Source organism: Odocoileus virginianus, chromosome 27 (assembly GCF_023699985.2).
Source record: "Odocoileus virginianus isolate 20LAN1187 ecotype Illinois chromosome 27, Ovbor_1.2, whole genome shotgun sequence".
In the NCBI taxonomy this organism is placed as follows: domain Eukaryota; kingdom Metazoa; phylum Chordata; class Mammalia; order Artiodactyla; family Cervidae; genus Odocoileus; species Odocoileus virginianus.
Window position 1 is genome coordinate 18,739,875 of NC_069700.1, and position 14,878 is coordinate 18,754,752.

At 38.3% G+C, this 14,878-nt stretch overlaps 1 protein-coding gene across 1 annotated transcript; it reads right to left on the reverse strand.

Moving 5' to 3' along the window:
• Positions 1–3,366: 3,366 nt before the first annotated feature.
• Positions 3,367–13,955, reverse strand: LOC110152668 (HLA class II histocompatibility antigen, DR beta 3 chain-like). Its single transcript, XM_070456294.1, has 3 exons — positions 13,696–13,955; positions 10,237–10,518; positions 3,367–8,327 (listed from the first exon to the last, which is right to left on the reverse strand). The coding sequence occupies exons 1-2, from the start codon at positions 13,829–13,831 to the stop codon at positions 10,304–10,306; spliced, it is 351 nt and encodes a 116-aa protein (XP_070312395.1). The 5' UTR covers positions 13,832–13,955; the 3' UTR covers positions 3,367–8,327; positions 10,237–10,303.
• Positions 13,956–14,878: the final 923 nt, after the last annotated feature.

The window sequence follows — 14,878 nt, forward strand, 5'->3', positions numbered from 1 at the left end:
TACATTTCAGACTGAACCAAGATATATGTGACTCCAAATAACACAAGCTCAAATATTGGATCATGAGTGAAGTGACGTGAAAGTCGCTCAGTTGTGTCTGCCTCTTTGTGACCCCATGGACTATATAACCTGCTAGGCTCCTCTGTCCACAGAATTCTCCAGGCCAGAATGTTGGAGTGGGTAGCTGTTCCCTTCTCCAGGGGATCTTCCCAACCCAGGGATCAAACCCAGGTCTCCCACATTGCAGGTGGATTCTTTACCAGCTGAGCCACCAGGGAAGCCCCAGAACTAGGATGTTTTCTGTTCAGTAGTCACAGAGAGATCAACCAGAATTCTCATAGACTTGTCCGTTAATATCACATGTAGAAAGAGTTTTATTTTTTTCTCTTTGATTTAGATCTTGGGTTCATTGTGCTGTAGCAAAATATCCACATCTTTATCCACTACAATTACTGGCCACATTATTTTTCAAAACGCCACCTTAGTTTTCCACTAGCCACTGTCCAGATGCTAGGTGTGCATCTGAAACGTTGTCTGTTTCAAAATAAATAATGAATTATTTCAGCAGTTCTTTTGCCATTAGTTCATTATCGTAGATAAACAAGTTTCTACCTTCAAACATAAATTTACTAGTCATTCTCACCAGGTAGGAAAACGAGCTACTCCCCTTGTCTTGGCTTCTCTTTCTAATGTTGTCCAACAAACCTATAGTTGCATTAAACCTAAAGATCACTGGGGAAGGGGGAGAATTAGGGTGTTTACTATGTTGAATCTGCCAATACAAGAGCATAGTATGTCTCTCCAAATATTTACAAATTTTGATTATTTAAGCAAGCATTTAAAACATTTTCAGCATACAAGTTCTATATGTATTTGTTAGGTTTGTATGTATTTATCTCATTTTTTAATAATTGGTCATAATATTTTACTGTTAATAATATGTTACTGTGACTCCATGTATTCACTGCAAGTATATAGAAATAGAATTGATGTGTATAGGTTTATCTTGCATCCTGTGATCCTGCTAAACTCAGTTGTTATTTTATAAATATTTTTAAGTCTTTAAACATTTTATAGAACTATCACATGAAACCACCTGGCTCTGGAGATTTCTTTTTCTTGAGTTTAAATATAAGGAACTAAATTTTTAAAATAGTTGTAGAGGTGTTCAGATTATCCAATTCAGCTTGTGAGAATTTTTATATTTATACTTCTTGAGAAATTGGCCCATTTTACAGAAGTTATCAAATTTCTGCGTATAAAGCTGTCTGTAGTAACACCTCATTACTTTTTGGTGTCTGTATCTGTGGGTATCTCTTGTTTTATTCCTGATGCTTGTAAATACTATTTTCTTTATCAGTCTTGCTAAAAGCTCATCATTGTAATTGATCTTTTCAAAAAGTCAGTTTTCATTTTATTGATATTTTATATTGTTCCATTTTCAATGTCATTAATATCTGCTCATATATGAATTAATTCCTTCCTTCCACCTGCCTTGAATTTTTTGCTTTTCCTTTTTTAGTTCCTTTAGGTGGGAACTTACTTTATTGAGATTTGTCAACTTCTCTATAGTCATCATTTAGTGCTGCAAATTTCTTTATAAGCACTGTTTTAGCTGTATCTCACAAATTTTGATATGTTGGTTTTACATTTTTATTGAGAATATAAAACCTCCACTTAGATCTATGGATTATTTATAAACATTGATCTGTAAATATTGCTCTCTACATACTAATTAGATCCTATTGTTTATAGTGTTGGTGAGTTCTTTTCCATCCTTCTTGAGTTTCTGTTCAGTTGTTTTGAGAAGAATAGTGAAATCTCCAGCTATAATTGTGAATATGTCTTTTTCTCATTTTAGTTCAACCAGATTTTTCTTCACCTATTTTTCGGCTCCATTGTTGGGTGCAGCACATTTAGGATTGCACTATTTTATTGGTGGAGAATATTTTTATCATTATGCAATGCTCCTCCTCTGCTCCTGATAATTTTATTTGTTCTGAAATCTACTTTGTCTTATATTAATACAGACTCTTCTGCTCTGTTTTGATAATATTTGCACACTGTACCCTTTTCATTTTTTTTTTTTTGCATTCAACATACCTATATTGCTGTAATTGAAGTGAATTTTTTCATAGACATTAATTAGTGGGTCATTATCTCATCCATCTAGCAGTTTGATTACAGATCTTCCTCTACTTATGATGGGGTTATGTACTGATTAGTTGAAAATATCAAAACACCAAAAACAACAAAAAATATCAAAACATCAAAAACAAGAAAAAAAAACAAGAAAAAAAGTTGAAAATGTCAAAATTGCATTTAATACATCTAACCTACTGAACATCATACCTTACCCTAAACTAACTTAAATGTTAAATATTAAGCTGAAGCTGAAACTCCAATACTTTGGCCACCTGAAGCAAAGAATTGACTCATTGGAAAAAATCCTGATGCTGGGAAAGATTGAAGGCAAGAGGAGAAGGGGATGACAGAGGATGAGATGGTTGGATGGCATCACCAGCTCGATGGACATAAGTTTGAGCAAGCTGATGGACAGGGAGGTCTGGCATGTGCAGTTCATGGGGTTGCAAAGAGTCGGACACAACTGAGCAACTGAAATGAACTTAAATGTGACAGTTATATTAGCCCACAGTTGTGTAAAATCATCTAACATACAACCTGTTTTATAACAATTATTTAATATCTCTTGTAATATATTAAGCACTGTACTGAATGTGGAAACAGAATGGTTTTATGGGTACAGAATGTTTGTAAATGTACTGACTGTTTACCCTCAAGAAAGTGTGGCTGACTGGTAGCTGGAGGTCATTGCCACTGCTGAGCATTTTGAGAGAGTATCATATTGCATATTAACAATCCAGAAAAAGATCAAAATTCAATGCACAATTTTTATGAATGTGTATCACTTTTGTGCCATTGTAAAAGTCAAAAAATCATAAGTTGAACCATCATTAAGTGGTCGGGGACTATCTCCACTGTGGTAAACATTTACATTTATTGTAGTTGTTAGTTGAGGTTTAAATCTGCCATTTTATCATTGTTTTCTATTTGTTCTTTTATATTTTATATGTATTTTTTCTTTTCTCTGCCTCCTATGAGTTACTAGAATGTTTTTTAGAATACATTGATTTATTTATAATGCTCCTGAGTATTTCTCTTTGTATAATTTTTTAAATGGCCTGCTCTTCAGTAAATTTTTTGAAATATTTAAGAAAGAAACCATGCTAATTTAATGAAAATTTCCAAAGAAAAGACACTTCAAACACTTTTATGAAACCTGAATAGTCTTTATAACAAAAACTGGCAAGGACCCTAAACAAAAAGAAATTTACAGACTCATCATTCTTATAAACATAGATGTCAAACTTTAATAAAATATTAACAAATTAAATCAGGTGCTATATAAAAAGCGAAATGCATCAATGTCATATGGAGCCTATTCCAGGAATGAAGGTTGCTTTAACAATTGAAAATTAATGTAAATCACTATATTAACTGAAAGAAGGAGAAAAGACATACGACCATCTTGATTAAATTGCAAAATATCAATTGACAGAATTCAACACTTGCATTTAATTTTTACTCTAGTATTAAAAACTAGAACTAAAGAGTGATTTTTTTCAGTCTAAGAAAGGATAGCTACCCCACTGCACATATCAGACTCAATAGTGAAATATTTTTAAATTTCCCCATGATATCTAGAGTACTAGAGTTGTTAGACAATAAAAAATGCCAAAAATAAAAATAAAAGATACAAAGATGTGGCAAAGGAATTAAAATTGCCATTATCTTGATCATAAAAATAATAGACAATTTTATAAATTAATTACTAACAATATATCTGGATACATAAAACCAATTATATTCTGCTTTACCAGAAATAAATCAAAATCAAAGTCAAGATGATGATACCATTCACAATAGTAACCAAGAGTAGCAGGTATCTAGTAATAAATACTGAAAACTGAAACACATTATTGGGAAAAATCAAGGGACTTACATAAATGATGAGAATACACAGTTGGAGATTGTAAGAGTAAATATTTAAAGCCCTATACCTCCCTCATCAGACTTCTGTGTCTATAAATTTATCTTTTTCTAGATGCTTCACATAAATGAAATTATGTGACATTCAGATTTTTGTGTCTGGCTTATTTTGCTTAGTACAGAATTCTTTAAGCTCATCCGTTTTGTAATATGTATCATCATTTCTTCTAAATACTGCCATTTCACATAATTTATTCTCCTTCGTGGCTGAATTATTCCATTGAATGAATGTGGCACATTTTGTTTATCCACTCACTAACTGATGAATATTTGGATTGTTTTCCAGTTTTGATGATTATGAGTAATATGGCTATGAATTTTTGCACACATTTATCTGTGAGGACATATATTTTCATATCTCTTGAGGATATTCCAAGAAGAACTGCTCAATCATATAGCAAATATAGCTTTTAACTTTTTAAGAAACTGCCCAAGTGTCTTTCAAAGTAGTCGCAATACTATACATTCTCAGCAGCTACCCATCAGGAACTATAAAGATTTTGCATCTTCAAATAGAATTATGACAATGAGAGTAAGTTCAGTTCAGTTCAGTCACTCAGTCGTGTCCAACTCTTTGCGACCCCATGAATCGCAGCACGCCAGGCCTCCCTGTCCATCACAAACTCCCGGAGTCCACCCAAACCTATGTCCATTGAGTCAGTGATGCCATCCAACCATCTCATCCTCTGTCGTCCCCTTTTCCTCCTGCCTTCAATCTTTCCCAACATCAGGGTCTTTTCAAATGAGTCAGCTCTTCACATCATGTGGCCAAAGTATTGGAGTTTCAGCTTCAATATCAGTCCTTCCAATGAATATTCAGGACTGATTTCCTTTAGGATGGACTGGTTGGATCTCCTTGCTGTCCAAGGGACTCTCAAGAGTCTCCCCCAACACCACAGTTCAAAAGCATCAACTCTTCGGTGCTCAGCTTTCTTTATAGTCCAACTCTCACATCCATACATGACTACTGGAAAAACCATAGCCTTGACTAGATGGACCTTTGTTGGCAAAGTAATGTCTCTGATTTTTTAATATGCTGTCTGTGTTGGTCATAGCTTTCTTTCCAAGGAGGAAGCATCTTTTAATCTCATGGCTGCAGTCACCATCTGCAGTGATTTTGGAGCCCAAGAAAATAAAGTCTGCCACTGTTTCCACTGTTTCCCTATCTATTTGCCATGAAGTGATGGGACTGGATGCCATGATCTTAGTTTTTTTAATGTTGAGCTTTAAGCCAACTTTTTTACTCTCCTCTTTCACTTTCATCAAGAGGCTTTTAGTTCTTCTTCACTTTCTGCCATAAGGGTGGTGTCATCTGCATATCTGAGGTTATTGATATTTCTCCCGGCAACCTTGATTCCAGCTTGTGCTTCATCCAGCCCAGCGTTTCTCATGATGTACTCTGCATATAAGTTAAGAAGCAGGGTGACAATATACAGTCTTGACGTACTCCTTAAGGAAATAATAATAACCATTATTTTATTAATTTTTACTTTCTCTTTTTTTTCTTTTGCTTTCTCAATTTTTATTTATCAGGGAACCATTTTGTTGAAAGGAATGAGCTCGGGATACATATTACCAACAACTTGAAACTCTCTGTACTAAACTAAACCTCAGTTGGTCAGCGGTCATCTGGACTCTATTACTGGTGTATATAGTGAATAATGAAACAATGCACAAGAAGGTACATCTTACTATAGATATATAGTAGGTTTTAGCATCTCATAAAGCTAATCATGTTTCCCAGGTGGCTCTGCAGTAAATAATCTACCTGCCAATGCCGGAGACATGGACTTGATCCCTGGGTAGAGAAGAACCCTGGAGGAGGAAATAGCAACCCACTCCAGTATTCTTGCCTTGGAGATCTCATGGACAGAGGAGGCTGGCAGGCTACCGTCCATGAGGTCGCTAAAGAGTCAGACACGACTTAAGCAACTAGACAACAACAACAAAGCTAGTCACTTCTCATTATGTGCCTTTTTTCAAAAATTTCTCTGGGAAATATATCTTTCCTCATAAAGATAAGAATCAGTATATTAAGTTCTAAAACAAACAAATAATAACCCTTTTGCTTTTGGAGTTGGGGGTTTGAGTATGGCTGGAATTTAATATTCAGTGTTAAAAAAAAACTGAATTGATGTTGTCTCTCAAGAATCTATCTTAAATAAACTAAAAATGAGAAAAAAGAATCTATTATCTTTCATGAGGAAATAATTTAAAAATATACTCTAATATGGCCAGATATTATAGTTTTCTTACCCTAAAATCATTCTCCCTTACCCCATTTACCATTCTTTTCTTTCTAATTAAAATGGCTTTGCTCCTGTTCTTCCATATGTATCAGGGGAGACAGGGTCACATGAAAAATGGTAAATCACAGTTTTGTCTGAGCTGCCATTGTGATCCAGGGTCCTCCCAGTACATGGGGAAGTGGGTCTACTGGAAACACTCTAGGAAAAACTCAGTTGCTCCTTATAAAAGTGCAGGAGAAGAAGCAATTCTCTTTTCCCACTTTATTTAAGATTATTGGGGATAAATTAACCACCTCTGGAGATTCCTTACCTCAAATATGTTATGTGAGATAATAAAGAAAAATAAAGTTGATTGGATTTTCTTTTACTAGTAGCAAAAATCATCTTCAGTGAAATGTTCATGCCATACACTTTAATTCGACATTATAATTTCATAGCAAAGGTATTAAATAAAATAATTACTCATTTCTTCTCAGAGAACAATGTAAGAATAAAGTTGCAACCTTGAGATTAAACAGAATTTATCCTAACTGAATGTATATTGGAGATATTATTATCAGCTTATCAAACTCCTACAGAACAATATCCTATTTCACATAAAAACTGTATAATTAATATATGCATAAAATAACCTTTTCTTGAAAATAAAATAATAGTTGTCCCTGACTGTGGAGAAATTGCTTCAAATGACTACTACTTTGAAATGAACTGCTCAATCTATTATCTAGTATATAGATTTGATTTACATTTAGAAATGACTCCTTAGATAGAATACAATAGCAGGACTTAACCATCTTCTCAAACAATACCTGGTAGCTCAGACAATAAAGAATCTGCCTACAATGCAGGAGACCTGGGTATGATCCCTGGGTCAGGAAGATCCACTGAATAAGGGAAAGGCAACCCACTTCAGTATTCTTGCCTAGAGATTTCCAGGGACAGACCATGGGGTCACAAAGAGTTAGACACAACTGAGTGACTAACACTTTCACTTTAACCAATTGAGTTACCTTTCTCTGAAAGCTATCCAACTCCTTAATATTATTAAATATGGAATTTAGAAATATATACTGACTTACAATTATAGTTTCACAATGATTTATTCAAGGGTCAAAAAATATGATTTACTTTTCTAAGATGTTTCTAATCATATACTTGTAAAATTTTATTTATTTATTTATTGGCTCCAATGACTAAAGCTTTATTATTTGCAGAAAAGACTTAAGATTTGTGTTTCTCCTGGATAAATCTTTAAGGAGACTATGAATTAGACTTTAGGTGAGGGAGCCTTCCCAGGGTTTCAGTTTAAAAAGACCTCCTCTCCCTTTTTTTTCCTTTGATTTCGGGTTCTCCCTGATTGGCTCAGTCTCAAGTTATTGTGAGCTATATTTACATTTCTGATTTGTAGAGATTTGCAAGACAAAGGCAAAATTCTCCAGGCCAGAATACTGGAGTGGGTAGCTTTTCCCTTCTCCAGGGGATCTTCCCAACCCAGGAATCAAACCCAGGTCCTCCTGCATTGCAGGCGGACAGTATATAAAGCAAAGAACCTTTCAAATGTGACCAAACTACAGGAAGATAAATAAAAACATCATTAGGTTGCAATGAACTCTTTCTTTACATTTTTCCTTCTACATTTTACTCCCTGATGCTTTGTGAAGCAGATTTTCATTCCATATTTATTGATAAAGACATTATAAAGTAATGTTGGCAGAAGAAGAATTCAGATACAGAGAAAGCAGTAAAAGCTGAAAACAAAAAGGAGCTAGGAAAAATGAAGATAAGGTGTTGCCTTCAATTTAAGAACTTCCAGGTTAAGACTGGGGACTGAAGAAGCCATCAAGGAGAACATTTTCAACAGGGTCACTGGACTAGGAGCAAACCAGATCCTAAGAAAGCACTCTCTGAAGAAGAGTAAAATCTAATCAGGAAACCTTTTCATGCTGCAAAGAAGCTGGTAGAGGGTTTTTGCTTGAACGTTGCCATCTTCACTTCAGCTTAGGAGTCCTGCAAAAGACAGTGGAGAGGGTTGTTTTCAGATCTAACTCTGCAAGCAGGCTGTGTGTGTGTGTGTGTGTGTGTGCGCGCGCGCACACTCATGCTCTTTCAGGACATCAAGTTAAAAAGCATTATATTAAAAAGAAAAGCAAATTCTTATATCTTCCTGAGCCAAAGCTACCTTAGAGCACAGTCCGTCCTGTTTAGTGGAGAGAAGAAGCTTTAATATCAACGGCCTGATCAGAAGTCTGATTCAAAATCTTTTCCATTATTTCTCTTTCCAGTCTTGTTATCCCTACCATCTGTTATAGAGAGAGTAAATATTAGTTTAAAAGAGAATTAAAGAGCATTACCTGTTGGCTGAAGTCCATAGTGTTTGAGGAAAGAAAAGGGAAAAGATATATTTATAATAAATAGAGGAAAGTCAGTCTCTAAAACACAATGTCCCCAAACCTAGATCAGTCTTCTAAGATTTCTCTAATACCACAGCCCACATCACATGAGGCCAACCTGGAAGGCCAGACAGGAGAGCAGACATCAAGAGCATGAAGCTTTCCTCTCACAAATGGAATGTGATTTCATCAGCCTTAGTGTCCCTCTGTCCCAGGGTCTCCACCCTAAATCACCATGCATGCTAACCTTTTCTTATCTCTAAATGCCATAATTTCTTGTGTTTCAAACATAAGTTTCTAAGTTTCCAAGGCCTATTGAATCCTAGACTTTCAAGAAATTGAGGTCAATAGGGGCTTCCCAGGTAGATCTAGTGGTAAAGAACCTGCCTGCCAATGCAGGAGACAAAATAAGAGATGTGGGTTCGATCCTTGGGTGGGGAAAAATCCCCTAGAGGAGGGCATGGCAACCCACTCCAGTATTCTTGCCTGGAGGATCCTATGAACAGAGGAGACTGGCAGGCTACAGTCCATGGGATCACAAGGTCGGATATGACTGAAGTGATTTAGCAGGCATGCACGCAGGGGAAGGAAAGGCTTTAGATGAGACCAGTGATATACAGAGAACTAACTGAGCAAAGCCAAATTTCTTTACTCAAAAGTATCAGCTGCCAACAGGTTCCTTACCTTTCTGATTCCTAAAGTATGTCAACAACCTAATCCCAAGGAAGAGAAGACCCAGAACAAAGCCCCTGACTCCACTCCACTCATCATCTTGCTCTGAGCAGAGTCAGGTCATGCCCCTAGAAAAGAAGTCAGTTTTGGTGATCTCTATCCAATCCAACTTCCCTAAGCTTTAAAGATGGGAGAAGAAGGTTGCCTAGAAGAATTAGAATACTTGGTCATTATGAAAAAGAGATTAAAAATCACACACAGTAGCTATGAGGTTAAGGCACTGAACTCATTTAAACATCACAACCCTGACATAAAGCCATGACTTCAACATTTCATGGATGAGGAGCCTGGGACTAGAAGATGTTAAGTAGCTTGTCTAGCATGAGAGAGCTAATTAAAGGCAGTGCTGAGACTGGACTTCTCTCATATCAAGAAGGTCCCTACATTGTAGAGGATGTGCTCCTTCTCAAATAACAGTGAACACAGAACAACAGCATTAGATGTACAAGCCCAGCCCAACAAAGGGGACTGATGCCTTGGGCCATGGGGTGACCATGAACTGTGATATCATGGAAACTCAGGGCAAGGACACCTTTCCTCTGCCTGCCAGGAAGAATTGTCTCATCAGCAGGTATAGGTATTGATAGAAACTATCAAAGCATATCTATAAACTATCAGAGGATTTCTATCACAAGATACCACAGAGCTACTCCCCAACAATTTGTACTAAGAAAGAGAAGAGCATGAAGCAAATAAAAAAAATATGGTGTGGAGCAAAGAGAATCTGACACTCAGAGGTAAGCAAGCCCCCTCCATGGTGGGTGAGGAACTTATGAGATCAGAACGCTTCTCACTCCATTCCACTGTGATAGAGCTCATCTGACTGGTGTGCTCCACTTGGCAGGTGTAGACCTCTCCACTCTAAGGAGCTGTTTCAAGCATCACCACGGTCTGGAAGGTCCAGTCTCCATTCTGGATCAGGCCTGTGGAGATCACCCCAGCCTCCTCTTCGTGGCCATTCCAGAACCACCTGACTTCAACGTGGCCCAGATAGAAACCCTTCACAGAGCAGACCAGGAGGTTGTGGTGATGTAGGGGCCGGGTCTTTGCAGGATACACAGTCACTGTAGGCTCCACTAGGAGAGAAAAAGCAGAGGGACTAAGTGAAGGAGACAGAGTAAGTCTCCCTGACTGGCTGCCTTTCTTCACTTAGTCTGCTGATCCAGACTGCAGGATTGGACAGGGCTTGCTAGAGCTGGCCATGTGACTAAACAGCAGTTAGTGCCATGAGCCTTGTCTTTAATCCTTACAGCATGAACCCATTAGATTTGAGAGATGCGGAGGAAATTTGTGGGTTTCTTTATCCAAGGAACCATTTATTCGTTATTCAATCAAAGTGTTTACAATTTTTTGCAAAGCAATTGTGTACTCATTAATAGCACAGCTTCTGTAGCCATGCTGCCTGGGTTCAGTTCCAAGCTCTCTCTCTTACTGATTGATCCTAGTGTAATATTCACATTCCCTGTGCCTCAGCTTTATGACCTACCAAGGAGGTTAATAATACAAAGTGATCTCTGAAGGTTATCTGAGGATGATTGCACTAAAGTATGTTAAGCCACAACTGGAATTTAGCCTTCAATATGTGTTAGCTATATATTATTTTTGTTTCATTAGAGAGAAAATATGGTTCAAAGTAGTGTGGATAACTTAGGAAAGAGTAGTAGGGTAAGTGTAGAGACAGAATATGAAATCCTGGGAAAGCCATGTCCAGGCACTCACACTTTAGAACAGCTCAGTTTGGGGCAGGGTTTGGAATTCACTGATACATGGTCTTAATGCCTCATTCTTAACTCCATCAGCCACAATAAACACAGTTTACAAAAAAAAGAACAACAACAGAAGAAGGAGAAACCTGGGGAAAAACATTTTTACAATTTCACAAAATAGTAGGTTTAAGATCAATGGTAAACCATTACTAACATTTTCTCAGTCTATTACATTAAATTAAAATATTTACATTTCTAAAATTGAAAATAATGAACTGAATCAAAATATAAACCACAAACTGGAGAAAATCATCAATGTGTTAATCTTAACACATAGAGAACCCATAAAATCACAGAGGAAAATACTAGGACCATAGAGATAAGAGACAATAGGTAATTCTTAAGGCAGTAATAACAATTAGCCAATAAATATGTGAGAAATGTTCAAGAACCTTGGAAACAAAAAATTTTTAATTAAAATTTTAATTAAAATGTCTTCTCCAAGGAAGACATACAGATGGCAAAAAAACACATGAAAAGATGCTCAACATCACTCATTATCAGAGAAATGCAAATCAAAACCACAATGAGGTACCATTATACGCCAGTCAGGATGGCTGCTATCCAAAAGTCTACAAGCAATAAATGCTGGAGAGGGTGTGGAGAAAAGGGAACCCTCTTACACTGTTGGTGGGAATGCAAACTAGTACAGCCACCATGGAGAACAGTGTGGAGATTCCTTAAAAAGCTGGAAATAGAACTGCCATATGACCCAGCAATACCACTTCTGGGCATATACACCGAGGAAACCAGATCTGAAAGAGACATGTGCACCCCAATGTTCATCGCAGCACTGTTTATTATAGCCAGGACATGGAAGCAACCTAGATGCCCATCAGCAGACGAATGGATGAGGAAGCTGTGGTACATATACACCATGGATTATTACTCAGCCATTAAAAAGAATTCATTTGAATCAGTTCTAATGAGATGGATGAAACTGGAGCCCATTATACAGAGCGAAGTAAGCCAGAAAGATAAAGACTATTACAGTACACTAACACATATATATGGAATTTAGAAAGATGGTAACGATAACCCTATATGCAAAACAGAAAAAGAGACTCAGATGTATAGAACAGACTTGTGGACTCTGTGGGAGAAGGCGAGGGTGGGATGTTTCAAGAGAACAGCATCGAAACATGTATATTATCTAGGGTGAAACAGATCACCAGCCCAGGTTGGATGCATGAGACAAGTGCTCGGGCCTGGTGCACTGGGAAGACCCAGAGGGATCGGGTGGAGAGGGAGGTGGAAGGGGGGACCAGGATGGGGAATACATGTAAATCCATGGCTAATTCATTTCAATGTATGACAAAAACCACTGCAATGTTGTAAAGTAATTAGCCTCCAACTAATAAAAATAAATGGAAAAAGCAATGAAAAAAAAAATAAAATAAAATAAAAATTTTAAAAAGTAAATTTTAAACTAAGTATTTGGCAATAATGAAAGAAATATCTAACAAAAGGGAATTTAATATATATTTTACCACTATAAAAATAAATAATATGTAACCACACAAATACTACTAGCATTCATTATAGAAAAAAATAACAGTGTGTTAAGTGGCAAAGTTACCAACATAATTCAGAAAGCTGGTTTCATAAGTATTTCAACTAAGTAAAAGTACATATAAAGAAAACCAAAAAACCAAGAAACTTAGACATAAACAAAGCCTTAGAATAACCAGAAGTGCTTCGGAAGTTCCCCATCTCTCAAGAATTAGTCTGCTAGCTCTGTTAATGAAATGCTTCTGCACACAGACACCTGCACACTTATTTCTGGGGGGTCAGTATTAAGAAGGTGTGTATCTAGAGCAAGTTGTGACTCTCCTCACATGCTCCCAATCCTTGAACATTCCTCACCTCTCCTCCCCCAAACTCTCCCCCCCAACCACAGACACCTTGAAGTCCCCTCCCACATCTCTAACCACCCACCCACCAGTGTTGACTCCCCCCCCCCCCCCCCGCACCTATTTTCTCCCACAAGGACCATCAAGGATGCCTGGAGTCTCCCTTCTGCATCCCTCCCCCCGCCACACAAACACCCACCCTCTTGGTCCTCCCAGATTCCAGGGTACTCCCCCCACCACACACACTGTCTCTTTCCTTTCACAATAACTGACTAAGTCGCACAGGCAGATGAAAGAAGAACCCATGGGAGTTGAGGGGTGCCTGTGGAGCCAATGAGGGGGTGCTAGTGGCCCTCCTGCGCTTGGGCAGCCCCCATCGGTGGCCATCATGTCAGTTCCTTCCTGAGAGCCCACCAGGGTGACCAGATCCTTCTGTTCCCACAGAGCATTTCACGGTGCAGGGCAAGCCCAAGTTTCATTTCTCCAGGCAACATGCTCTCACAGGAACCCTCCTTAAGCATACTTGCTCATAATACAACACATTCACTGGGACTCAGTCTCTCTGTCTCTTTGTCTCTCTCTTACACACACACACACTGTCCCCAGTCCTCTGGCCGCCCACCCCCGCACTCACCTTGACACTGCACCGTGAAGCTCTCACCAAGCCAGTAGCTGTGTCTGCAGAACGTGTCCACCACAGCCCACATCCCATCCACGAAGTCCTTCTGGTGATTCCAACTCTCAGCGAAGAGCCTGCCCAGCTCGGTCATTGCCCTGAACTCACCCACATCGTCACTGTGAAAATGCGCCAACTCCTTCTGGTTATAGAAGTATCTGGCCAAGAACCACACCTGCTCAGTCTGGGTGGAGAAATGATACTAGGACTTGCCCTGCACCATGAAATGTGCTGTGGGAACAGAAGGATCTGGTCATCCTGGTGGGCTTCCAGGAAGGAACTGACGTGATGGCCACCAATGAGGGCTGCCCAAGCACAGGAGGGCCACGAGGACTCCCTCTTTGGCTCCACAGGCACCCCTCAACTACCACCCCTCAACTACCACGGGTTCTTCTTTCATCTGCCTACAGTGGAGGGAGGCGAAGGTGGGCAGAGGAGACCCCTCAGGTCTCCAAGTGGCTTCAGTGGTTGACTAGAACCCTTCGAGCCTGAGCTGGACCAGGATTTTCCCCATCACCACTCTTCCCTGAAGCCCTGACCAGAAAGACACTCATGACTCCTTCCTCTCACCCCCACAAGTTCTTTAGCTCTTCCTCCAGAGTACTTACTTCTTTACTGGTGAGCTTCAGGCCTGTGCTGCCCCTTAGGAATCCAAAGAAGCTTAATATTTAGTAAAAGTGATGGAAAAAATTCAACCATACAAGGATTTAAATGAGAGTGAGAAATGTCAAAAGAGAAATGTGAAAATCTATAACAGAGAATTACAGGATGATCTAAATTACATTAGGGTGCCAAAGAAGTAATCTCTAAAGGAAGATGGCGATGATGTGATATGAAAGGTTAAGTGGATATGAGCTAGAGGAAACGTGGGTATGAATCTCAGTTTTGGGGAAAAGGAGTCACATTTTAGATAAAATAATATAATGAACCAAAATATGAAATAATTGATGAATTTCTTCATCAGTTCAAGAAATGACAAGAAAACAGTTCACTGGAGCACTGAGAATGAGAGGAAGGAGAGGAAGGATGAGAAATCACAGGGAGCTGGGTGTGTTAGGATTTTGGCTTTACAGAATCAATAAAAATAAAGAGAAACTACTGAAGAGTTTTGAGGATATTAAAAGCAACATCACAATACAGG

Coding starts and splice junctions, on each gene's coding strand:
- LOC110152668 (XM_070456294.1), bottom strand. CDS start 13,831: ATGACCGAGCTGGGCAGGCTCTTCGCTGAGAGTTGGAATCACCAGAAG. Junction 10,519..13,695: donor CTTCACGGTGCAGTGTCAAG/GTGAGTGCGGGG, acceptor TTTCTCTCCTAG/TGGAGCCTACAGTGACTGTG.